The sequence below is a fragment of the Typopeltis vanoorti genome, chromosome 19 (assembly GCF_054136105.1).
Source record: "Typopeltis vanoorti isolate ZY-2024b chromosome 19, IOZ_Tvanoo_1.0, whole genome shotgun sequence".
In the NCBI taxonomy this organism is placed as follows: Eukaryota; Metazoa; Arthropoda; class Arachnida; order Uropygi; family Thelyphonidae; genus Typopeltis; species Typopeltis vanoorti.
The window spans coordinates 47,164,276-47,190,824 of record NC_143567.1 but is presented as its reverse complement, the minus strand read 5'-3'; the positions used below and the strand labels follow the sequence as shown (position 1 = coordinate 47,190,824).

Genomic DNA, 26,549 nt, shown 5'->3' with positions numbered 1-26,549 from the left:
GTTCTAAGGAACGCATTAGGCACACTAATCAAGGGATTGCTGTACTTATATTGCCTGCCTCATATTTAGCGCTGAATACTATTGCTACTTCCTCTAACTCCTTTAGTTGAATTAAATTCAGTGACATAAGGCATTTCACCACCCAAAATTTTATAAACTTGGTTTTAATCCTTTCTTCCCAAGTCAGCAAACAAAGTAAGCCAAGCTTGTGCCTGAAGTATTTTCAGGTACAAGCTTGGCAACTCATGGTAAAGGTGGCTTAAGCTCCGATCACTTGCCCATAATACCTGTTGCAACTCGTATAGGAAAATATAAGTTCTGCATTACTTCAACCCGGGTATCACCACCTCTGGGTCTGGCTCCCACTGATGAGACCTCAATCAAGGTCGAAACTGGTCTGGGTAGTGACCCTTCCCATAACACATGGCATTATACATGTCCGTAAAGATATGCACTTTGTATTATGGGATACTTAGGCAAATTATCACAGATAGCGTTCCTCCCCCCCTAATTGTACTACAAGTGAGCTTCAACCATTAGATCTGAGCATCATCCATGCATTTAAATTGAAATATAGAAAAATGCTTGTTGAAAAAGCTGCGTTTATGCATGATAATGGTATGGACCCAAAATAAATGACCATAACAACCCTTGATGCTATGCATTATGTGGTCAAAGCATGGTTGCATGTTACTCCTGAACCATATCCAACTGTTTCCAGAAGGCAGGAGTTATGTTTGTGGATGAGGAGGAACATCTACAGGAAGAAGATACGTCAGAGCCCAACAATTGGTATATGATGGATGAGTCTTCCTCATTTCAAGAGATGCTGGTGTGATCACATCAATAAGACATCCTTTCCAAACCACCTTGGTGAAGAAGAAGAGGAAGTGGTCGAAGAAGACTGATCAAGAACCTACCATCCCTACTAGTAAAGAAGCAATGGAAGCTATCTCTATTTTGAGGCGGTATACTGCAAGTACATCAAGAGACGATGGGGCATTTAATAACTTATACACTGTGGAAAGGCAGGTGGAACTTATAAGAGTGCAGAAAAAGCAAAAAAACCATCAACAATTAAAGATTTTTTTTTTAAATAGATAAATGTAAGTAATTATAAATTCGTTTATTTTCAGTTATTAAATTTTGTAATCTAGTATAGAGTCACATACAAGCAGTAAATCATCTTTTAGCCTTTTTTAATGTTTTTTAGATTTCCTGTTATTTACACTTTTTTCCATCAGTTTCCTGGAAAGTGTAAAAAAGGGGTTTTACTGTATATAAAAACCTGTTTTTTTTTTTAAAAAGATTCACATACCCCTTGCCTCACCAATAATTCTCCTACACTGCTCTACCCCCACCGTTTCCAAAACCCCAAACCCCCTTCCTTCCCTTCCCTAAATAAACAGCAGATGAATGTATATCGCCACACACCAGGATGCTGCTGAATAAGAAGACAGCCAGACATCCTAAAAAGATATGTCCGAATTTTCCCTCTTATATTCTTCATATATCTATGTAAAACTTCAGTAATGCTCTGAAACTGAGTAGAAAGCCAATGACATTATAAAAAAGAGGCACTCCTAAACAAAAAAATAGGCTAAATAGCCATAAAATTAATATTTACTATGATAAAATTTTATGTTCAATAAGGCAAGCTTTCAAAGACATCCTGAAATCATCGCTGTAGTTTTAGACTGACATATTGCACTCATCATTAACATTAAAACGTTCATGATGCCAAAGCTGTATTGTTAAAATGGACATGTCCAGCCATACTAAACTGACCAACTCTCCTTTATGAAGAAAGACTCAAATTTTGCAGTAGTCAAAGCCAAATTATAAAATAAACATGATTTATCATCTTGATAAAGGATTCTGACCACTTATCTAAATTTGGTTGCAAGCTATGAACTTCATTAATAATTACAGAGCAACAAAAAAAAAAATAAAATAAAAGCAATGAAGTCACTCAAAATGAATAAAGATAAAAGTTCTTGACATGAAAGTTTTTATACAGAAAATGAAACTCCAAGTGTCAGATGGCAATACTCACATTACAGTTAGCTATGACCAGAATTTTTCTGATCCAAATACCCAGACTTCATGTTGGAGGCTTAATGGATTTTTTTACAACACTCAAAAAGAATTAAAATAGAATTTAATACTTCCTATATTTCATCCTAGTCACTAGGACATCTACGGGGATTACAAAAAACAACTAATGTAACATAACACAAATAACAAACAATACTAAGCCCAACAACGTGGGTGACACTAAAGTCCTATCTAGGTGGGGTACCCTCTAAGGTGGGAACCTCTGGTGATGAATGTTTCCAAAATCTTTGGAAGCTTAATGCAACCATATTTATTAAGATTTGGTTGGTTTCTGAGAGCTGCTGCTGCTAAGAATAGTCTCTCTTTCTTGAATTTGCTGTGGTGGAGCATGGTTGTTTTCTTCCATGACACCCTGTGGGTGGTGTCCAAAACATGGTCAGCCAAGCCTGAATGACCATAGTTGTGTTTACAGATGTAAGACTTGTGTTCCTCCAGGCAGATGGATGCTGATCTGCCTGTCTGTCCAAAGTATGCCAGCTTACAGGAACAGGGTACTTTGTAAACTCCAGGCAGAGAGAGAGAGAGAGAGAGAGGAGGGAGCTGATCTTTCGTAGAACGGATAAGGGTAGCAAGTTTGCGGTGGGGCTTGTATGCTGTGTGTAGGTTGTACTTTTTTTTAGAATCTTGGCTATTTTTTCAGATGTGCCACAGATGTAGGGTATGGTGATAGCATTTTTTAAAATCTTGTTGACAAGAAGGACAGGGAATGAGGGAGGAACTGATTATTTTTTTGATACTGTGATTGCTGTTGCCATTGGAGAAGAAAGTGCTGTGTATGTGGTTAAGCTCAGTAGTGAAGGCGGTTCCACTTGAACAAAGATTGTGGGCGCTATTAGTAAGAATTTTAATAATGCCATATTGTTGAGAGGGGTGGTGGTGGGAGAGTTTGTGAATGTATCTGCCTGTGTGTGTGGGTTTTCTGTATACAGTGAAGGCAAGTGTATCATTAGGTAGGCGTGTAACTAAGGTATCTAGGTTAGCAATTGTTCTTTTCCTTTTCCATAGTGAACTGGATTCTTGGATGTAGGCTATTGAGATGACTGAGGAAGGAGTCTAATGTGTCTGGGCCATGAGGCCAAATAGAGAACACATCTACATATCTTAGCCAGATAGAAGGTTTAAGTGGGGCTGAGTCCATGGCTCATTTTTTGAAATCTTCCATATAGAAATTGGCAAGAGGGGGGGAACCCATGGCAGTTCCCTCTATCTGTTTGTAGATTTTGTTCTTCCAAGAAAATACCCACAGTTAATAGCAAAGGAAAAGAGATCTAAGATGTCAGACAGAAAAACGTTTTCTAAGAGAGATAAGGTGTCAGTTAAGGGAATATTGGTAAACAAAGAGGAGATATCAAAACTTACCGATATGTTTGCGTTATTCAAGGTTACATTTTCTATGAGGACTTTAAAGTGGGTCAAGTTTTTTATATAGGAAGTGGACCTTCCAGTGAGGGGGGGTCAGGGAGTTGGCCAGCTGTTTAGACAGTCTGTAGCAAAGTGCATTGGTGGCATCTACTATAGGCCTGAGTGGGGAATTGGGTTTGTGGATTTTTGGTAAACCGTATATTCGGGGGGTACGGGGGTGGAAAGATTTAAGTTTTTTTGTGATGTCAGGGGGCCAGGAAGATATTTTTTTAAAGCAAGATTTTTAGTTTCTTAACTTGTGATTTTGTGGGGGCATGTTCTAACGGGATGTAGGTAGGACGATCGCGGAGGATAATATTCATTTTATGATTGTATTCACTGGTATTAAGAACGACTGTGGCATTACCCATGTCCGCTCTGGTGATGACGATACATTTTTCTTTCCGTAATTTCAGGAGAGCCGTGCGTTGGGCATACGATAAATTACTTTTTGGAAGCGACGAATGAGCGAGGATGTTGGCTACGTCAAGTCTGATGTTGTTGGCTATCTCCGACAGTAATCGGCCGATCCCACGCTCGATGTTAGCCATTACATCAAGCACCGGCACTTCCTTCGGAGCTACGGGAAAATTACGGCCGAGGCAAAGGGCGCTGACAGCATGTCACTGAGCCTTTTGGAAGAGAGGTTTACTACTGTCTGGAGCGGTTGAATTTGTGGTTGTGGTTTGTCTTTAACCAGGTTGTTATATTTCTTGACATGTTTATTTTTAATTTTTTGAAATTCTTTCTGTGCAGAAGTTTCCGAAATGCCAGCGAGAATCGACCAAAGCTCAGGGTTAAGAACAGTGGAGAGCTCTGAATGTAACGAGCCCATGGCAGCATTCGTCACTGAGAGGGAGGCACGAGTAGAGGCGATTTGCTCGCGTAGTAATGCCCGGCTGGCACGGTTATATATGCAGAGTGCTTTTTTGGAATGGAAATTGGTCTTTAGTTTAACGCAGTTCGGTATCGCTCTTGTATCCCGACATCTTTTTAAAAAAGCTAGCCTATTTAGTTGCCTAGATAGTCGTAGTGTTGACTTACCGTATTGCTTGGATTTGCGTGCTAAATCTTCTCCATGAATGATTAGAATTCATGTGTAGAGGCTTAAGTGCTGTGAGGACATCATGTTGGAGGCTTCATGGATTTTTTTACAACACTCAAAAAGGATTAAAATAGAATTTAATACTTCCTATATTTCGTCCTAGTCACTAGGACATCTACGGAGATTACAACAAACAACTAATGTAACATAACACAAATAACAAACAATACTAAGCCCAACCACGTGGGTGACACTAAAGTCCTAACTATTCCCTTAACTGACACCTTATCTCTCTTAGAAAACGTTTTTTCGTCTGACATCTTAGATCTCTTTTCCTTTGCCATTAACTCTGGGTATTTTTCTTGGAAGAACAAAATCTACAAACAGATAGAAGGAACTGCCATGGGTTCCCCCCTCTCACCCCCCCCCTTGCTAATTTCTATATGGAAGATTTCAAAAAACGAGCCATAGACTCAGCCCCCACTCAAACCTTCTATCTGGCTAAGATATGTAGATGTGTTCTCTATTTGGCCTCATGGCCCAGACACATTAGACCTTCCTCAGTCATCTCAATAGCCTACATCCAAGAATCCAGTTCACTATGGAAAAGGAAAAGAACAATTGTTTACCCTTCCTAGATACCTTAGTTACACGCCTACCTAACGATACACTTGCCTTCACTGTATACAGAAAACCCACACACACACAGGCAGATACATTCACAAACTCTCCCACCACCACCCCTCTCAACAATATGGCATTATTAAAACTCTTACTAAGAGAGCCCACAATCTTTGTTCAAGTGGAACTGCCTTCACTACTGAGCTTAACCACATACACAGCACTTTCTTCTCCAATGTCAATAGCAATCACAGTATCAAAAAATTAATCAGTTCCTCCCTCATTCCCCGTCAACAAGATTTTAAAAAATGCCATCACCATACCCTACATCTGTGGCATATCCAAAAAAATCGCCAAGATTCTAAAAAAAGTACAACCTACACACAGCATACAAGCCCCCACTGCAAACTTGCTACCCTTATCTGTTCTACAAAAGATCAGCTCCCTCCTCTCTCTCTGCCTGGAGTTTACAAAGTACCCTGTTCCTGTAAGCTGGCGTACTTTAGACAGACAGGCATATCAGCATCCATCTGCCTGGAGGAACACAAGTCTTACATCTGTAAACACAGGAGGAACAAGTCTTACATCTGTAAACACAACTATGGTCATTCAGGCTTGGCTGACCATGTTTTGGACACCACCCACAGGGTGTCATGGAAGAAAACCACCATGCTCCACCACAGCAAATTCAAGAAAGAGAGACTATTCTTAGAAGCAGCAGCAGCTCTCAGAAACCAAACAAATCATAATAAATACGGCTGCATTAAGCTTCCGAAGGTTTGGGAAACACTCATTACCAGAGGTCCCGCCTTACATTCCAGGCTACCTACAACCGCCCTTAGAGGGTGCTCCACCTAAATTGGACTTTAGTTGTTGGGCTTAGTATCGTTTGTTATTTGTGTTATGTTACATTAGTTGTTTTTTGTAATCTCCGTAGATGTCCTAGTGACTAGGACGAAATATAGGAAGTATTAAATTCTATTTTAATCCTTTTTGAATGTTGTAAAAAATCCATTAAGCCTCCAACATGATGTCCTCACAGCACTTAAGCCTCTACACACGAAATACCCAGACTGAATACCTGATAAGTCTGAATCCATGTTAATATGAATCGGGTTTGTATATATTTAATGATACAAAATAAAAATAATACTAACAAAACAAATAACTGAATTTTTACTACTAATACTTTGTTTGCCTTTATTAATAATGGTCTGTTTATCATCATATCTACCATTCTAACACCACACATAACTAAGTTTAGAAATTATCTACCCTTATTTCACTTTTCCTATTTTAATGCATTTATAGTTGACAATATAAAAAAACCTCAATGTCCAGGACTAACATATTCAGTTAATAAATACTGATTTTTAAATGTCATGAAAATAAAGTTAAAGACATGTGCATATGACAGTTTGCTGCATCAAATTTTATTCTTCTAAACTGTGCACTGCATACACACACACACACACACTATTTTTAATTTTTGAGAAATAAAATGTTATAAAAGTAAATTACAAGAATTGCTTAACAATATATGAAATAAATGCAAATGAACAGTCTAGAACAGCACTTCCCAAACTGTGAGCCACGGCCCCTTTGGGGGCCGTAGGTTTTGTTGAGGGGGACCGTGAAATAATGAAAACAAATTTAAAATCTTTTAAGATTAAGTAGATTTTTTGATCTTAAAAGAAACGTGTTTAATTTTTATTATTTCTTTTTTGTTATTTTTTATATTTTAATGGAAAAAAATTACACATTGGCGCGGGTTCACAAATTTTGCTTCCTGCATATTTCGGCATTAAATAAATATTAGTAAATATATGCTTATTCACATAAGTTTCATTTTAAAGCAGAAATCTAAGAATTGCAGTTTCAAATATTTTACCTGATATTGACTTTTTGTGTAGCAGTATTGAAACATCTATCACATTAAATTGTTATTAAACTTCTTTTATGTTTTTAATTCTTTCTTTATTACTAATCATTTTACGTTTCTTGTGCTTGTACTGCAAATGTACAATAACAATATATCTATCTATATAAAAATATGAGATTATGTGCCATGTCAAATACGTATGTAAGATGCTAAAAATGTAATATTTGCATTTGATTTTTGCAATATTCGCTGTGTATGTTTTGTATTTAATATAAATGCAATAAATATTATAATAATATATGTCTATATTACGATTGTTTTTCGAGGGGGCTGTGAAATATTTTAATTTTTTCAAAGGGGGCCCTGACATTCAGAAGTTTGGGAAGCACTAGTCTAGAAGAATAAATTTTGTGCAGCAAATTTTGAATTCAGACTCTTGAATGCTTAGTGCTTGCCATTTAGAGATAATAGCAATTTTACTTAAATGCCACACAAAAAATTTTGAATGTAGACAAACATTCAAAATTTAGCATAAGAACACCAAATGGCTTACTAGATCCTCAAAACTAGAAAGCATATGAACCAAAACAATTTATACTTGTTCAAAGCTCAAGCAAAAAAAAAAAAAAATGTTTGAGCACATCTATTAAGTAAAGCAAATCTTATTAAGCTGTTACACACTTTATAATGAACTATTTTATTTTTAACATACACTTCTTCCTTAAGCTGCTGAACAAGTGTAAATTGTTGTGGTGCATATGCTTCTTAGCTTTGATGATCTGGTAAGCCATTTGGTGTTCTTATGCTCATTTTTGATTGTCTACATTCAAAATTTGCTACTGAATGGCAAGCCCCCAAGTCCTAAATTAAGCATTCAAGAGGCTGAGCAAAACTATAGGTTGTCCCAATGAGAAAGAGTTTAGAGAGAAAAGGAAGCCAAGAAAAAAGAAAGGAAGAAAGAAAGAAATCAAGATTAGGGATTATATATTGAGAAATTATATAAGATCAAACCTAGAAATAAATGGACTATCAAGATTTAATCACACTTCAGAGCAAAAAGATAAAACCCCTACCAACACCCCACTTGAAAGTTTTTTTCACTTGATTATATAAACAAAATTAAAGATGCCAAGAAATTATGAGTGGTTTATCCTTTATCCAAAGGTAAGCAAACAGTTTGCATGTGAAGCATCTTCACAATGACACCACTTGTATATAAAGGCTAATGACTTCACATTAATTATCTTAGTATCCTATAATGCAAACCCACCTTTATTTGCTTGGCCACTCATCAGCTATGGAACATGTGACAGTACCATGAAATGTGTGAGACCCATATAAAAATATGCCAACAAAAATGACAGTCAAACTTTCTAAGCTATTTAGTCAACACATTCAATAATCTTCAGTAACATTCAGAATGGGGTTGTCACAAAAACCTAATATTTTTAAGTGAGTCAGTCATTTCTAATAAGCAGCAACTTGACTGGATAAGAACCATTTGATCAGCTAACAGGCTGTGGGATTGAAACCTGGCATGGGCATGAATGTGAAAATGTTTGTTGAAAGTTTTTTCACTTGATTATATAAACATAATTAAAGATGCCAAGAAATTATGATTGGTTTATCCTTTATCTAAGAGTAAGCAAACAGTTTGCATGTGAAACATTTTCACAATGATGCTACTTGTATATAGAGGCGAATGACTTCCCATTGTCTTAGTATCCCATAATGCAAAGCACACTTTTGGATGTGTATAATGCTAAGCATTATGGGAAGGGCCACTATCAAGACCTGTTTTGAACCTTTATTTGGAGGTCTCATCAGTAGGAGCCAGACCCAGAACTAAGTATATAATTTCTTGGCATCATTAATTTAATTTATAATCAAGTGAAAAAACTTTCAACAACTACCTCTGATCTAGAGTATTTTAATAATAAGGTGCGACACCTTTTCACTATTTGTATATGGGAAATATGACTTCTACTTTACTTCAACCTTGGCATGAGTTCTGAGTCTGCTTGCACTTATGAGACCTCACTAAAGGTTGAAACTAGTCTGTGCAGTGACCCTTCCCATAATGCTTAGCATTATACACATCCAAAAAGAGGTGGTGTGCCTTGCATTATAAGATACCAAAGCAACTAATATGAAGTCATTAGCCTCTATACAGAAGTAACTTAGTCATGAAGATACTTCATGTGCAAACTTTGTTTGCTTGCACTTGGATAAAGGATAAACCAAGAATATAATTTCTTGGCATCTTTAGTGAAAATCATTATTTTAGGTGGCAAATAAATTTCATCACCCAGTGTGAGAACACTACTCTGCTTACTGGCTTGAAAAAAGTCACCTTATCTCTAAAGTGGAGTTTTGAATTACTAACACACCAATTTCTTACATACATATTAAAAAGAAACTTATTCTCAAGCAGTACTCCAATATTCCATCAACAGCTAATTAGTTATTTATAGAAAACTATTACACAATTAAAAATTGGATCTAATAATGAAATATTTTTTATTAAAATATATTAAAACTATGTTCAGAAAAGCTTAAAATATGCCTCAACACTGTAAACTGAATAATCACTAAGCACGCAAAAGGCAATTTTTCTATATCCTATTACTGTATTCTTAAAAATATGAATGAAAGAAGCAAAACCAAATTAGTTTTGCTTCTTTGGTAAATTACCTAAAATTTTAATAATAATAAAAACGAAGATTTTATTATTATTTTACGTTGAACTGCATATATTATTTTGTAGGGCCAAATAATTTAATAAAATATTATGAATGAAATATTTGGCTATTTTAAACGCATTTAAAATGCCTTCGTATATGTTGAGAGGTGCAGTTCTATAAAAGTACGTATTATGTTTCAGCAAAGTACACAGTAATGCTGAATTTAAAACAATGCATAAAAAGTTTAAAAGCAAATTAAAAGAAAGGGTAACTCAAATGACAACAGATTTTGAAATAATAATGAAAGCTGTCTTCTTACAGGGTAAGATGTCATTGCAATTTCGAAGGTGTCACCATACGAATATCGAAAATATTTCGGAGCCTGTTAAAACGGATTTAAGAACACTCAAAAGCATAAGATAAATTTGCATTCCTTTTTCAACTTTACCGTTTCCTGAAAAGTAGGATATTCGAAACAGGTAATTTTTAAATTCCCCCCCAGCAAAATAAAAACAAGAGCAAAGAACGCAGTTTAAACTTTTAAGCGCCCTATTTTAAAACTTCCCACCGCTTTCATTTTCTAATAAGGGGGGGGGGGGGATGGTAAGCGCCCTCTTCGATGATACTCAATCAACGAAGTACTGTATATACAATGTAAATTCTATAATTCAATTTTAAGTTGCATTTTCTAATAACCATAAATCAATCAATAAATAATATAATTCTACTAATGACATTTACACCCAAATAAAGTAACAGAACTGTAATAGCCATAATTAAATTTTTGGAAGATTGGTGGAAAGTTAATTTTAGTGATTTCACACGAATTAGGATGGAGAGTATAATAGAGAACTGCCGATATCGCTCCGCTAAACTCGAGTACATACCAATTATTATTATTATTGACATCTGACATCCATGGAGTCAGCGACTCATTGTAGAAAGGAAACACGAGGCTGATTAAACCGATTCAGTGTATCAACATCCACAACACACTAGGGCAATGCGTTCCACTCACCATCCATTCTCTATACAAAGAACCTATTACTCTGCTCACACCCACCTTATACAGTTTCCAGCGATGGCCTCTTGTTCTATCCCCATCTCCCATTCTAGGAAAAATCTCTTCCATGTCAGCCTGATAACAACCCCTGACTAGTTTATGTCTCAATCATATCGCCCGCTGACCACTGACCACCTTTACTCAGTGGCCACTGATCAGCATAAAAAATACACTATCAACCAATAATTGTTTGGACACTTTAAGCAATTTGATATCAGCAGGTGAACCCTAATATTGGGTATGTCCTTATTTGACCGTAGTCACCTCCTGCACCCTTTGAGGGAGGCTTTCTACCAATGTGCGGCAGACATCAGGTGATATTTGTCTCCTTTCCTCCATCAAAGCGGCACTGAGTTCAGCGACAGATCCAGAACATGCTGCTCTTGGACTCAATCGCTGATCCAATTCGTCTCACAGGTGTTCGATTGGGTTGAGGTCTGGACTTTCTGGAGGCCAGGGCAGTCGTTTAACATTCATCACTTCATACCATTCTATAACAGCTGCAGCTTTCTGGTATGGAAAATTGTCGGCTTGGTAATAACACGCGTCCGTTCCTTAAAAACTTCACATTGTAGGTAGCGCCTAATTATCCACAATATCGAGGTATGGAGCTGTCTTCATGGAACCACATTCAGCTGGTTCGAAGTGAGACCAGTGATCCCACTCAGAACCAGATGAATGCACCTCACACGATTACTCCTCCACCACTGCAGGTATAAACACTGTTGTAACAAGATTTCAAGGCTGCCTCCACACCCTGCCATAAGGCTGCAAACAGGTGAACCTTGATTCATCGCTCCAGAGTACCATTATCCACTAGTCAAATGTCCACTTCACACATTCTTTGCACCAGCCTAGGCAAGCAGCCTTGTTCGTTACAATGATTCTCGCTTGTGTGCCGCTGCTCTTCCGTGGAAATCCAGTAAATCAAGTTCTTTTTGTACAGAATTAAAGCTCACCATGGGTTTACTAGAGCTCTGGAACTTATTATCTATGTCTGTGCCGAGTGAAGCCGATTTTTGCTTGCTGCCACACGTTTTAACACTTTCCTGTCCCTGTTAGTCATTTTCGGTGGCCATCCTGGATATTTTCCTGCACTAGTGATGCCAAAAAGTCTTCATTTTTTATTACATTGCCAACCTTTGAATTTGGATGCTCCAGTTGAGCGGCAATGGCATTTATGGACATGTTACCAATGTGACAGCCCACGATAATATCACTCTCGAAGTCACTGAGTCCACGTCTTAATGCAATACCACCTATATTCAACTGCTACGATGAGATATGGCTTCCTGTTATATGTATATTGGTTTTTATGATATTATCAAACTTGGAATATTCCATAACTTCAAATAACAGGGATGTCCGGACAAGTATTGATAGATAATATAGACTGTAACAAGGAGAGGACACGTCTGGAAGGGAGATGAAATCTATACATATACTGATAGAAAGCTATGTGGGACAACATATATTACATATATTCGTATAGAGGATGTATTACAGGGAAGTCACATAGAGAGAGTGTTGGATTTAGTGATAAAATCAGAAAATTTATACATGTATATATCCAAAGTAGACATTTTACCTTCAACTGGAAAGAGTGACCATTTATTGTTATCATGAGAGGTACTTACTCGCATGCCAAAGAGAGTCCTAAAGAGTTCTTTCATTATATAGCGAGTAAAAGGAAAAAGCGTTTATGGAAAGGTCAATCATTCAAATCTTAGGGCTAGGTAATTGACCAGAAGAGGTGCTTGCATCCTCTGTGCTAGGCCACACGAAGAAGGTTCGTCTAGTCGCCGACTAGAGAGACCTATTCTAAGCCTTATGACAGGTTTCCAAGTTCGTCGATCTCTGGCACTGACAAGCGAGTTTTTTCTCCCGAAAAAAATTCGGGATTCTTGTACCGCAAACTCAAGAAAATCTCTAGAACTCAAATTAGTTGAGACAAAAACATATCCTGTTGGGGTTTGGTACCAAAAGATCGCATCACTTGATTACACATCTCTTCATCGGTTAGGCCAGCTTTCTCCAAAAGTCAGATGGTGCTGAAAAGGTCTCGCCTGCTCCCTGTACAGGAATAAAAGGAGTTAGCTGATTTTGTTTAATAAAAAGAAGCAGTTAAAACCAGACAAGTTTCGTAAGTCGATGGTGTAAGTCGATAGACTTACGCCATCAGCTGTAACTGGTAGTACAGAAAAGTTTAAAACAACAAAAGCCTATTTAACTCTTTATTTATATCATAAGGGCCTCCGTAGCTCACTCGGTATAGACGAAGCTCTTAGGTCGAAAAGACCTCGGTTTGATTCCCTTCAGTGACCTGAGGGACCTTTGTCTTATCTCGAATTACCGAGGATTTTCCCCTCGGTAATACGACTTTTTCGTCCCTTAAAACAGTTAAGTCAGTCCTGTGAACACACACGTCTACAATCATAAAATATACTACGGCAAGAGAGAAAATGGTAACCACCTTGCTCATAATCATCTTCCTAATATGACCCCCGCCAGCCATATGGCTGAGGGAATAGGATAGGATCATTAACGTAGAGATTGAATAACAGTGGACCAAGCTCTAATCTTTGAGGTACAATGCTTTTTTTTAAATATATATATATATATATATATATATATATATATATATACACATATTAATCTTTGTACTGGTTATGGTAAGTATTACCTTACATCACGTCCAAACGTGATATAGGCCTAAGCCTTTACAAGTGTTTTACCCTATACCTGTTCTAGTTATCATTGTAGTCATTCTCTGGTGGCAAACGCCATGCCACCAGTGTGCCCTGTAGCGCCCTCAAGGAAAGAACTTTTATATCCTTCTGCGTAAGCCCAAGCTGTTTTAAGTCCTTATAACTATCTGCGCTCCATACGTGTAAAGAGATAGTGGCGCTGGTAAACCTCGGAGTTTCCCCATGCTCCTCCCGTATCTTACTAATTAGATCTTGGTTACTTTTATAATAGTTCATTTTATTATTATGGCTATAAGCTAGTGGGCGCCTGTTCCCACCACCTTCCCATCAACTACCTAAACGTCACCATCTCTTTTAATCACTAAATCTGGCTTGCGCAAACCTGCGGAGGTCCAATAATGTGGTTCCACCGCGGTCTCCCAACCTTTGTTCTTAAAGCGGTTGTTCAAAATGGAGGGCACGGCGTCATGCCTCAGCATGCGGATCCAATGGGTGCGGAAGCAACACTTGGCTATATGAGACAATGTCTCACTGTAGTGGCAGTCAGCCCTACAGTTTGAGTCGTCACTATCCCATCGAGCTGTGCAGGCTCGAGTCGGCAGGGCATTGATCCTCTACCTGATAAGGTCAATATACCCAGGGAGAAGTCTAGTGCCATCCCTTACCCAATCGTGATGAGGGGAGGCACCAGATATGACTCTTTCAAAGGAGCACCATCTACAGAACAGTGCAACAGAGATGCCCACCTCTTGTGTTCTGCAGGTGCTGACTCTATTAAGTTACTCTGATAATGGGACCAGCCTTTAGCCCGCCTAAAGTCTTCTTGTATTAATGGGCTATAGAAAGCCTATCTGCAGATAGGGGAAGAAGATAGTTCTAACTTCGCGATTGTTGACAGTCGCAGACGTGGGATCAGCCATCTAAGTGATGGAACCCCGAACCCACCATCCTTCACCCTCGCGTGGAAATATGCAGTATGTGCATCAGGCGGCAGTCGAAGCCAGGATCTCACGGCTGAAGATAGCACTGCCCATTCAGGACAATACCGAGATATATGTCCTACCAAGCACCAACTTGTGGTAAAAGCGAGGTAGGAGATAGCAGGAAAGGTGAAACAGTCTTTGCTGGGGCTTACGAGGAGCTTTCCTTAAAGAAGCGATCCCAGCTTCTAGGATAGAAGGGACAGAAGACCTTCCCTTTGGGGTGAACATGATACCGAGGTATTTTTAATCTTCCAGGATGGACAAAGAATGCAACGGCCTCAATTGCAGGGAAACTCTATAGTCTCTACCTTAAGCTTCTTGTCACGACCAAAGGGGACAAGAGCTAAAGAGCAGGACTTCTCTACATTAATAGAAAGGCCTCGAATAGAGAACAAGTCAACTGCCCGGTCAAGTAGTTCCTGCAAGACTCTATTAGTAGAGGCTCTACAAGAATAAGTTCGTTCGCAAAGGCCATAGCATTAAAGGAAGAAGCGCCTAGAGAGTAGCCTATAATGGCTAGGAAGAGAGTAAAGAAACTCGTGTACGACACAGTTAAAGAAAAGGGAAGATAGAGGATCACCCTGGCGAACACCGCGCACTGCGGGAATAGAAGTTGAACGGGTTCCTGTAGTGATAGTGATGGTAGCTCCATATCATAGGAAAGAAAGGGTTCTGGACATCCAGCAATAGCAGCGCTCGAAGGAAGTGAGATGCTATCAAAGGCCTGTTGGAGGTCCAGCGACGCCATATATAGAGGCTTAAGGCGGCATCGGGAATCAGAGAGAAGATAAAAAAAAAGATAGATATTCTCAGCAAAGCCGTCCGAAGGGACAAAAGCTCTCTGTCTATAATCATGCTGTATATGTTGCTGAAGTCGTTTAACTAAGATTTTATGATAGAGTAAGTATCACAGCGGAGATGGAAATAGGTCTAAAGTCTGATGCACAGCTTGAAGTTTCTTTCTTCGGAATGAAGATAGTTCTTGAAGTACGTAGGTATGGTTGTATTGTGGTATTGCTATACTGGAAAGGAGAATGTTCACTATATCTTGAAGAATCTTCAACGGTACCTTCCGAAGCCTAGACGCAGGAAAGCCATTAGGTCCGGAGGCAGAGAAATTGGATGGAACAGTTGCTTTGATCTCCTAGATGGAAACAGGCTGGTATATTTGAAAGGCAGTATTGGACCTCAATATCGTTGGTTGTGTTAAATTGTCAATGAAACTATGTTGTGTAATTTATTTTTTTCATTCACATTTAACATTGCTTATTATATATTAATCATGATTTGTATAAAAATTATTTATTGTTACTTAGTTAAGGATTACTATTTAAATATTTATTCTAAACTTAACCTACTATTAAGTTATTAAATAATAATATGTGTAGAAATTTATGATAACTAAAATATATATAAAGTAACGAAAAGTGTTATTATAAATAATTGTATAAGTAATGAAAAAGCTGATTAAGTAGCTCAAATATTCTGTTTATTCTTATTTGTAAAAATTTAACGTTATGTAATCACTTATCTAGTAGTAGAGCGTTGTATTACATTAGCGAAATGTTCGTTCATTGGTTGTCATGCAGACGCATGAAATAAACAAGCACGAGTCGAAGAGTGCGTGACCTTGGAACCAGAAGGAGAAAGGAAGGCAATAAGAATTTGAGATTAGAGAAAAGGAGAGAGTTTTGCGAAGCCTGAAGGAAAGTAGGATACAAGAAAAGAAGTGAAAGAAAATTATAAATTCTTTAGGGCAGAAATTCATGAGAATAGTGTTTAGAAGTGAGCAAAAACGTAGTGAATCATATACTCAGCTGAAAGTGAAATCAGTTGTTGTAGAGGAAAATTGATGTCGTAATCGGATAAATAAAGAACTGGACATTCAATGGGAAATTCTGATTAGTTCCAGTTAGTCTAGGATTACGTCTTAATTCTATGTTGCCCTGAGAAGAATTATAATGAATTTATCTAGTTGGAGAAAAGTAAACAAGGAAAGATATCAATACCTTATTGCTGTTGTTTAGAGTAGTGAAGCGCGATTAACAGTAGTTCAGTTAAAGCGTTGGAGAATTTTATTTAATGTGTTCCGCTAGCTTAAATAAGTTAATTCATAAGTGTGCTCACAATAAATTGATGTATTGAAGATTGTATCTGGTTAGAGTAGTCATACATGTTTGTTTATTCTAACATTAACTATAACGTATCTTCGAAGTTCAAGGTCCGAAATGAGATTGCTTGGAATATTGTCTACCTTGATTAGTACCTGCTGTGAATTTAAACATTAACTACAACTGATAGATATGTGCAGACTGATCAAATGAGAAGTTTTGTTTTATTAACTTGAGTTAAGAAAGCTTGTAATTTTGAAGCTGTGAATTGTATGTTAAAGTTTAGAACATTGAATTGGAATGAGTGACTTAGCAAGATGTATTAAGTTATTTGTATTGTTTCATTTAAAAGTAGAATTCTTGTATTTGTTATATATCATATATTAAATGTTTTATTTTGTTAATCTAAATATTGTGTTTGCCTGAATTCCCTTTTATTGCACCGTTCATAAAAAATTCGAATCTTGCGGGTGCCCCAAGTAGAATAGTAAATAATTCGGCCTAAATGAGAAGACTGCTAACTTAATTAAGAATTGATCCTACTGTTTTATATAGACTAATCTAAAAATAGGGTGGCGCAGTATAATTATAAATTTCCCTACTTTGGATCGGTGATCAATTTGCAATTAGTTGTTTTATTAATAAGAGTGACTTGAAACAAGATGGCAGATTAGAACACAACATGAAAATAGAACGTCACGACAGTTGGTCATCATAATCAGGGAAGTGTGGAGGTGGAGCAGAAATAACTGTACTCCAGAATTTAACAAAATCATGTTGTAAGAGGTAGAGTGGACGTACCATCAAGGATGGCATTGGCTCATTGCCCTCTATTCTTTTTATAGAGTGCCTACATAGCTACATAGGCCCTCTTCTTCTTCTTCTTCTTCCTATTTGACAAAGTCATTGTAGAATGAGACGTAGGCTGTTGTTGACGAGGCATGAAGTGTTTGGAGAATTCAGCATGGAGGTAGTCATTCAACTGATCTCTGATATCCATTCCTAGAAGGTGGGTCTGGATGAGAGATTTAAGAATTTGTTGGTTAAATTCCGGAAGAGGAGGATAATCTAGAGATGATGTCAGTCTGAGAATCAAATCCTCTTCTTCAACAGCAGAATGGTGACCGGATAATGGAGAAACAGGGACAGGAGCTATTACCTGTACCTAGCTGTTGTGGATGGACTGCCAATTCTTGTGAACTAAGACTTTGTAACTGGCTTTCCGTCTGTGCCACTTGATGGCATCCAAGTATCTTAATGGGAACACCTTAAATAAAGCCTCATTGATTTTCTTTGTCCCTCAAGTTGTCACCTCGATCTCATGAGCGGCAAGGATCTTTTGTTCTTCGGCAGTCCGACGTGCTTTGACGCGCTCCGTTCTTCTTGCAGCGTTAGCTTCGGCTAGATATTTCTTGGTGCGATGCACGCCAAGGCCGACTGCAGTGGAGAATGCACGATCGCAGACCTGACATGCGAAGTGTCTGAGATTGGGAACTCCTTGACCGCCGGAACGAACATGATGAGAACTCGAAGAAATGGGTTGATGACAGTCCTTGCAGAGCTTTCTTTTAACTTTCTTCCTGAGGACACCCGCTGTGAAGGGTGGCAGAATCACCTTCAAACAAGAAACAGACATCTGGATTCACACTCGACGAGTTTCCTGGCTCCGGCCTATAAGAGTCGGAGCCTTCATCTGAAAAGTTACTGCAAGCGAGGTAACTTAACTCTATCAGGGCTGCTTATCCTGCAAGGGAGGAATAATGTAGCAGGCCAGTCAGTCACCCGAAGTTGTCCAGGAATCGCCCCTAGGAGGCCGCCTGCTGCCGCACTTGCGAATCTTGCAGACTCACACCCCTCGTATACCACTTTTTAATATCTGTCAGTCAGCCATCCTCTTATCCACGCAAATATTCTATAATCCAAACCCATACCCACCAATTTCTGGAACAGTCTACCATGCTGTGTTCTGTCAAAAGCCTCAGCAAAATCCAAAAGTGTCATGGTGTATCCATTTCCCTTGATTAATTCAATGGTAACATTGTTATAGAATGTGAACAACTTGATAACACATGACCTTCCCTTAGTAAGCCCATCTTGCTCATTATAAAGTAGAGATTCACTCAACCCTTTCTAAATGCGAGCTCTAACCAGTTTTTCCAAAATCTTCAACATCACCACTCCTGAGATATCAATTGGTCAATATTTGGATACATCGGTCTTTGCACCACCCTTGTGCAATGGAATTACCATACAAGTTACCACACCATATGAGTCACTCGAGAACCAGAGGAAGAAAGGTTAAGGAAAAGTTGCTATAGTTATAGTATGCTCACAGATGAGAGACCCTTCGACACATGTCAAAAGAAGGAAAATCCATTCCAATAATAGGGTAATCAATCCATATTGCGGGATGAGTTGCAGGCCAGGCTGGTGGCGTGTGCGAAATGTGCAATATACACAGGCGCCGCAGAAGAAAAGGCGACTAAAAGATGTCAAAAAATATGAGATAAGAGTTTAAACGAACAATGAATGGTACATATAATTATGAATGTACGTCGTCTTCTGTTCGGGCCCCTTCAGATCTTTTCAGAAACAAACAAAGAAATTCTGAAATTGTATCCTGAACCCGGTTATATCATTTTAATTTTTTTTATTAAAATTTACGAAAATATACCTAAAATAATTCTTCTTTATTTTTTTATGTATCATAAATCAACATTATTAATTGTTGCGTTCCATATAAGGGCCGTATCCTAATTTTAATCGGATAGGATGCATGTGGTCCGGCCCTAAAAGTCGGCTTACTACTGTTAACTCATTCTTCTCGAAATTCGAGCCTGTTATATTAGCGGGCTGTTAGGGCGGCGTCAGCGACACAAAATAATCGGCCAACTCTCGAGTCCAATACGAAACATTCTTGTAAAATTCTCTTATCTATTTTCATTGAATCTTCAAAATTAATTTATTTATTAATGCAAAATTAATGTAAAGAATATTTGAATAAATCTCTTAACTTTATATAACTAATTTATATTTGAAAATTTATATAACTTAAAAAAATTTGTATAACTTGGTAAAATTTGTATAGCAGGACTAATCCGTCGGTAACATTATACTGTAAAGCGGTTTTCATTTGTTTTTCATTTCCTGTTAGTTTTATTCACACTTTTTTCAAAAAAACTTTTTTGGAAAGGCGCCGAACATTAATCGCACACACAAGAAAAATACTATGCGCCGATCTGGATGAGTGTTTATTATTACACGGCGCAAAATGAATTTCTCTTTTATAATCATGGTAGTTTTTAAATTGGTAACTATTTTGCTTCTATAACAGTTGGGAAATTTTACCCATTAAGCACGCGATTTCACGTGTTGGTGACCAATTCGTACATCGCCTTATTGCTTTCCTCCCTTCAACATGAATTGACTTTTCTTGGCAGACTGCTAACAAGAGGTCTCAGTGTGTGGTCAGACTATAGCGACAAGAATCAAAATTATAGCGCCTTTCTTCGGTGGATCAATTTTTAGGGTAGGCGCCCTCCCTCAATGCGTTTTGGATTCCCTGGAGGTGTCGCATAATAATAATAAATTGCCCTTTCCCAAAGACTTCATTTTCCTTGGTATTCACGTTATTATTATATTTTGATTTTCATTTATGAAATAAATAAATCACTAACGCCTTTTATTCCCTAATAGGGAGTAGACCATTCCTTATACCCTATCTAGCTTTTGGAGACTGAGTGGGCAGTTCAATCTCCACTGGTAACCAATCAGAGATAGCTGGCTCATGTCTATCACAAATTATAGGCAGCTACTGATGAAGAGGCTGGCAAACAAGTGCTGCCATCTCTTGGTGCCTACCCCTAACAGGATCTGTTATTGTCTGAAATAATATGGGTACTACGGTCGATTTTCTTGAGTTTACGGGACGAAAAACTCGATTTTCCGGGAGGAAAAACCCGCTTGCCCGTACCAGAGGATCAACTAACTCGGGAACCGGTCGAAGATAGGCTTAGAAAAAGTTCATCCAGTCGGCAACTAGACTTGAACCTAGCTCTAACTTCGAGCGGCCAAGCGCCACTTCCACTGAATATTTTATTTTCTCAAAAGCATCTATATACATTCGGACGAACAATTTACATATATACAATAAGTACATAGCATGCTTATTTCAGTTAACAATTTTCATTTACAACATGATAATATATACAGTACAATAAAATAATACAACATACAATAACATATATGCAATAAGTACATGGCATGCTTATTTCAGTTAACAATTTTTTTTTATTTAACACGATAACATGCTAAATACAAAAATATCTATTTTTACCTAGAGTCCTGTGCAATCTTTTGGGCAATTATTTTGCCATTTAACATCCATTGAAATATTACAATATTTTTTATCTTATCTGAAAATTATAAGACATATACTTCCTCTTATGCAAATAGATATATTCATTACTATACAATATTTCTACACTTATATATACATATTTACATTATGTGTTTAGTTTTCTATTCCATTATTTTTCCTTTCAGAGTGAATTGTATTGGCTTGTTTTCATGTTTTTTCTTTATGGTGGGTCTTTTATTTCCATTATTTGTATGTTTTCTTCATATTCATCAGAGATAAGGCCTGTCTTTCGCCATTGGTGTTTTGTTATCTTTTTTCTGTTTATTGTGTCTGTTATGATTTTATTTAGTTGTTTGTTAAGTTTTTGCATTATATCTGGGCCTGTATCTCTTCCATAAATTCTGTCACATCTGTATGTCCAGATGGAGTACGTTGTTGTTATAATTATAATTGCTTCGGTTATTTTGTAATTAAAATGAAAAGCCAAACGGCTTTTTATTTTAATTACAAATTTTCCAGGTCTACCTACTCACTGATGAGACCTCAAAAAAGATTGAAACCGGTCTGTGTAGTGACCTCCCCTTATAATGTAATGACAGTATTACATCTCCTAGGAGCTGTTGTTTTACATTATGATAGAATATCAAGAATAGTGAGGAAGCTAGCTCCACCTTTGCTTCGAATTGCTTTCGCCGATAGTTTTTTCGGCATTGAAACTCATATAGATCGTAGTTCTCGATCTTGAGTTTCACTTACTGGCTATATAACAACATAGGATTTTTATCCGTTTAATTGCTTCGGTTATTGTTATGTTTCCGTCCTTTAGCCAAAATAGTGTGCGTTCTGTAACCGGTGCTTTATGTTTTATGAATTTCTGAACAGTGTTCCATATTGGAGAGGTTTGGGGGCAGTATAACATTATGTGATATAGTGAGTTTTTAAATGTACATTTATTAAACCAAGTCCTCCAGCTTCTATATCATGAAATATTGTACACCTTCGTGTGGGTTCGTATTTCGAATCCCAAATACATTTTGCACATTCTCTGTGAATTTTGTCAACGTCGTTGCCATTGTAATTGATGGTGGCTACAAGGTACCATATTTTTGATATTAAGAACTGGTTACATATTTTTGCCTTGCTTTTAATTGATAATTGTCTGGGTCTCATCTGTGAAATGTTTTTTGTAATTTTGGTATGAGTTACTTCCCATTGCTTGTTATGATGGGTTTGGTCTCCTATAGTGATTCCTAAAAGAGGGAGGTGTTCATTGAATTTAATTTCATTCGGTACGGTTGGCTTATTTGCCCATTTGCCGACGAACATCGCGTGACATTTATGGAAGTTGAGTTTTAATGCGGATGCCTTTTCAAAAGATTTAAATATATTACAAGTAATCATGAAGGACTCGGCTGTGGTTAGCGTTAACGTAACATCGTCGGCATAGGCTAGTACTTTTGTTTTACCTTCTTCTCCTATATGAGTACCCGCTATGCCGGGATGTCTCGATATCGCTCGTATCACCGGATCTAAGGCAAGAGCGAATAGGATCATAGATAAGCTGTCTCCCTGTCAGACTGAGCAGTCAATTTTAACAGGTGCAGAGAGTTTCTTGTTGATTATGAGTCGTGACTGTGCAGTGTTGTATATGTTTGACATTAAGTTTTGAAATTTCTTCCCGAAACCTGCAGCTTTAATGACTTCTTTCAGATAGTGGTGACTAACCGAATCGAAGGCCTTTTCTATGTCCAAGCCTACCAACAGGCATGGTTGTTGTGTTGCCTGGTAGTGTTCATATATGCATCTAACTGTCAGAATATTATCTTCTATTTTTTTGTTTTTAACGCCACTGGTTTGGGGTTCTGATATTATTTTATGTATGTGTATTTGAATTCGTTGTGATATGATTTTGTAGTCTGTGTTGAGAAGTGTAATGCCTCTCCATTGTGGGTTTGCGTTGTCATTATTTTTTGGTATCAGTGTTATGTAACCGAGGTTGAAATATTCTGGGATGCTTTCCGAATTCTGTATTTCGTTCAGCATTTTCATAAATAATGTCTCAAACAGGAGGTAGTAAGCTTTATAAAATTTCGCAGTGAGACCGTTGGATCCTGGAGATTTGTGTAGTGACAGGGACTTTATAGTATTTTTGCATTCAGTTTTTGTAATGGGTGAATCTATACTTTCAGCTTCTGACTTTGTTAATCTCGGTAAGGTTTTTAATAAATTTTGTATTTCTGTTTTGTCACTTTGTTTTTGGGAGAAGATACTTGTGTATTGTGAGTGGAAGAATCGGGGGAGATTTGCATCTCCCTCGACCTCTGTCCCCTCATGTTTTATTTTATGAATGGTGTTTTTTTGTTTTCTCTGCTCTTCAAAGAGCCAAGTTGCTTTGGACTTCCGTTCATCATGTTCCATTGTTCTGATTTTGGCACGTATCCAGGCCCCTTCAGTCTCTTTTATTTCTATTTGTTTCAATTTTGCTTTAAGAGCGCTGATAGCTATTTTATTTTCTGGGAGTGTTCTGTCTGTGTTGTATTGTCGTGTTAGTTCTTTGATTATGCTTCTTTTTTCTTGGTTTGTTGTATATTTCTTATGTTTTCCTATTTGTATAGCAGCCTTTTTTAAATGCATTTTGAATTGGTTCCAGGCATACACTGGATTATCTATTTCTGTTATGTTGTCTAATATTGTTTTTATTTCTGTTATAAATGTGTCTGTGTTGATTATACTGTTGTTTAGCTTCCAGAGTGGGTAATGTATTTCTGTCGTTAACCTCATGGGAAAGTTTGCCCTTGACCATGTAGTGGTCACTAAAAGTCAATGGCAAGTGACAAACCTCCTTAACGGTTAATCCCATATATCGGCTTATGTAGAATCTGTCTAGCCGTGAGGCATTGATGGGGGAATAATGAGTATAAGCTTTACATGTTGGATGTAATTCTCAGAATATGTCTTTGAGTTGACATCGCTGTATAATGTGTGAAAAATTGTTTTCTGTTATAGTATTTTTTACCTCTATGACTAATATATTGTTTTCTACAAAATTAATGTCTCCGGCCGCAATTATATTTCTTGTGTTTGCCAGTTTGGTTTCTACGGTCTCCCAAAACTGTTTTTTTTTTGTGTGTGTGTTCAGCCGGGCCGTATATGTTAATTAACGACACTATTTGATCTTCCCAGACTATTTCAACCTCTAGCACTCTGTGTTCTATTAGAGTAGAGTGTGGTAATAAATGCATGCTACTTCTCTTACTTATCAATGTCATTAAACCTGCAATGCCATTACTTTGGGCTTCTTTGCCAAGAATGTAGTAGTGGCACTGCAGATTTCTGTGTAGTTTTTGTTCTGCTTCTGAATTTTGTTTTAATCTGGTATCTTCTTCTTCTTCTTCCTTATACCCTCTTTTTACCTTGCGGTGTCGAGGGTCCATTGATCATCGGACCTCACTCCGTTTACAGGATAAGGTGGTCAGCCTTATGCCCCGGTGTATCCTATGGCCTGTAGTGTTGAGTTCTCAAGGCCAGTTTGCCTGCATTGCGGGATGAAAAACCCCAGAATGAACTGGGGAAAAAACCCTGCTGTCCACGCTCAACACTGGCTAACTTGGCTATAGCTGAGGAAGATCCTTCAGCTCCTCACGTCACCGACGGAATCGAACCTAGGACACTCCTTCCCCAGTCCGATTCACTAGGCTAATAGCGCAGAATCTGGTATCTTGTAGCATTACTATATCCACTTGGTTCTGGTATATTGTGTTTGTTAGCAATTTTTGTAAAACCTGGTTATTCAATCCATTACAATTCATTGTAATTATCTAAATTGGCTTATTCTTCATTTTTTGTATATATATTAGCTGGCTTTATTTCTTTCTGTTTTTCCTTTTCTCTTTTTGCTTTTACATTAGGTACGAACTGAATTTTTTTACGTCTCCCTGGGGTAGAAGCGCTGCCGTTTGCTTCATGTTTTCTCCTATCGTCAGCCCTTATCATCAGATGTCATATTCTTTTCTTCCTCTTTTCTCATAGATACCTGATCTTTATCTGTTTCTAAACCAGTACTATTCCTTTCTCTTGCTTCCATTGTTTTTTCTCCTTTCGGATCCACTGGTTTTGATGGCATAATTGATATATTTTGAGAATCACCCCGATTCGATTCCTCCTCTTTGGTGCCTATTTGGTTTTTTTCTTCTAGATGATGTACATTATTATTTTCTTGTACATCATCTACTGACTCTAGGTCTTCTTTTTGGTTAGGTTGGTTTACTGCTGGTCGTTTAACCAACATTGATGCATAAGTTTGCCCTTTACAGTCTTCCGTATCATGTCCGATTCTTTTGCATTTATCGCACTTAGGTACCGTACACTGCCTTTGCAAATGTCCAATTTTCCTGCATCTGAAACATGCCGGAGGTCGTCCTGGAATTATGATTATTCCGGTCAGTTTTTGAACCTTAATTTCGTACGGTATATCTTCTACTTTTGTATCTTCGTTCAGAGTTATAGTTAATTTTTTCTTATTAGAGAGAACATGGGCCCACTCTTTATCTTTACAACTGGCGATATTTTCTAAAATTTCAATTTTCCCAAATTTTTCAAAGTGCATAGCTACCAATCTATTTGATATTTGAGGAGGGGGGGTAACCAGTGTATAACAATGTCAATTTTACGGCATTTACTAATGGATATTATTTCACATTTTAAATTACGAACAATAATTTCTCTTAATTTAACAAAATTGTCTTTCACAGAGAGGTGTTTAAAAGATATTAGAAATACATAATTATATTTTAACGCACCTAGGTGCCACACATCAGAACCGCTTACCTTTGCTTTTAAACCTTCTATTATATCCTCCTCTGTGTATGGGGGCACCGAGAGGGTCGCATTTCAATATGCAGGCTTTTGTCCAGTCAAGTTCTTCGGGTAGGTTTAGCGAGTTCAAGACGTCCATTCCGATATCCTTAGAAGTATTCGGCGACGTTTCTGGAGATTTCATTGTAGAATCCTTTACTTTATTGTCTTTTTCAATAGAAGTGGCCAAACTGGATACTGTTGAATTGCAGGGTTGAGTTACAGATTTAACTATGTTCGACATTCCTACGGCAATTACTTGCGGGAACACAGGCAATCACACTCTGGTAATCGGCTTAAGCCGAACTAATCCACTTACGATGGGAAAATAGCTTAGACACACGGAGGACAAAAAACACGTCTGCACTGGTCGCTATCCAAACTAACTAATCTCTTCCACTGAGCTACACAGGCTCCTTGATTTTCATTTAACTGGAGGAAATTCCAAATTGGCATCGTATCGTTCTTCCAGGGGTGACTGAAAATATTTGAAGTTTAAAGAAACTGTTTTTAAGGTTTTATTTATTTATACGTTAATGATTGCCTGTGTATAAACTTCAATTTAGTCGCAGGCCAGTGGAATAGCTACAGAAACACACCTTTTTGGTTTTATTATTATATGATGTTGGTCTGTATTTTAGTGGGGGGAGGAGTAAGTTTTTTTTTTTTTTCGGCAATGTTGCTTAATGAAATTTGTGTCGAAAGAGGTCGCTGTATTC

The 26,549-nt window shown here is 37.6% G+C and overlaps 1 protein-coding gene across 1 annotated transcript in view; it reads right to left on the bottom strand.

Annotated features, from left to right (window-relative positions):
• LOC150096068 (c-Myc-binding protein) overlaps positions 1-10,325 on the bottom strand; it is a 60,600-nt gene extending 50,275 nt beyond the window's left edge. Inside the window, exon 1 of the mRNA XM_090409187.1 lies at positions 10,071-10,325. Within this exon, the coding sequence (XP_090265313.1) occupies positions 10,071-10,085 (15 nt within the window). The 5' untranslated portion in view covers positions 10,086-10,325. The remainder of the gene's footprint in view (positions 1-10,070) is intronic.
• Between the last annotated feature and the right edge of the window lie 16,224 nt (positions 10,326-26,549).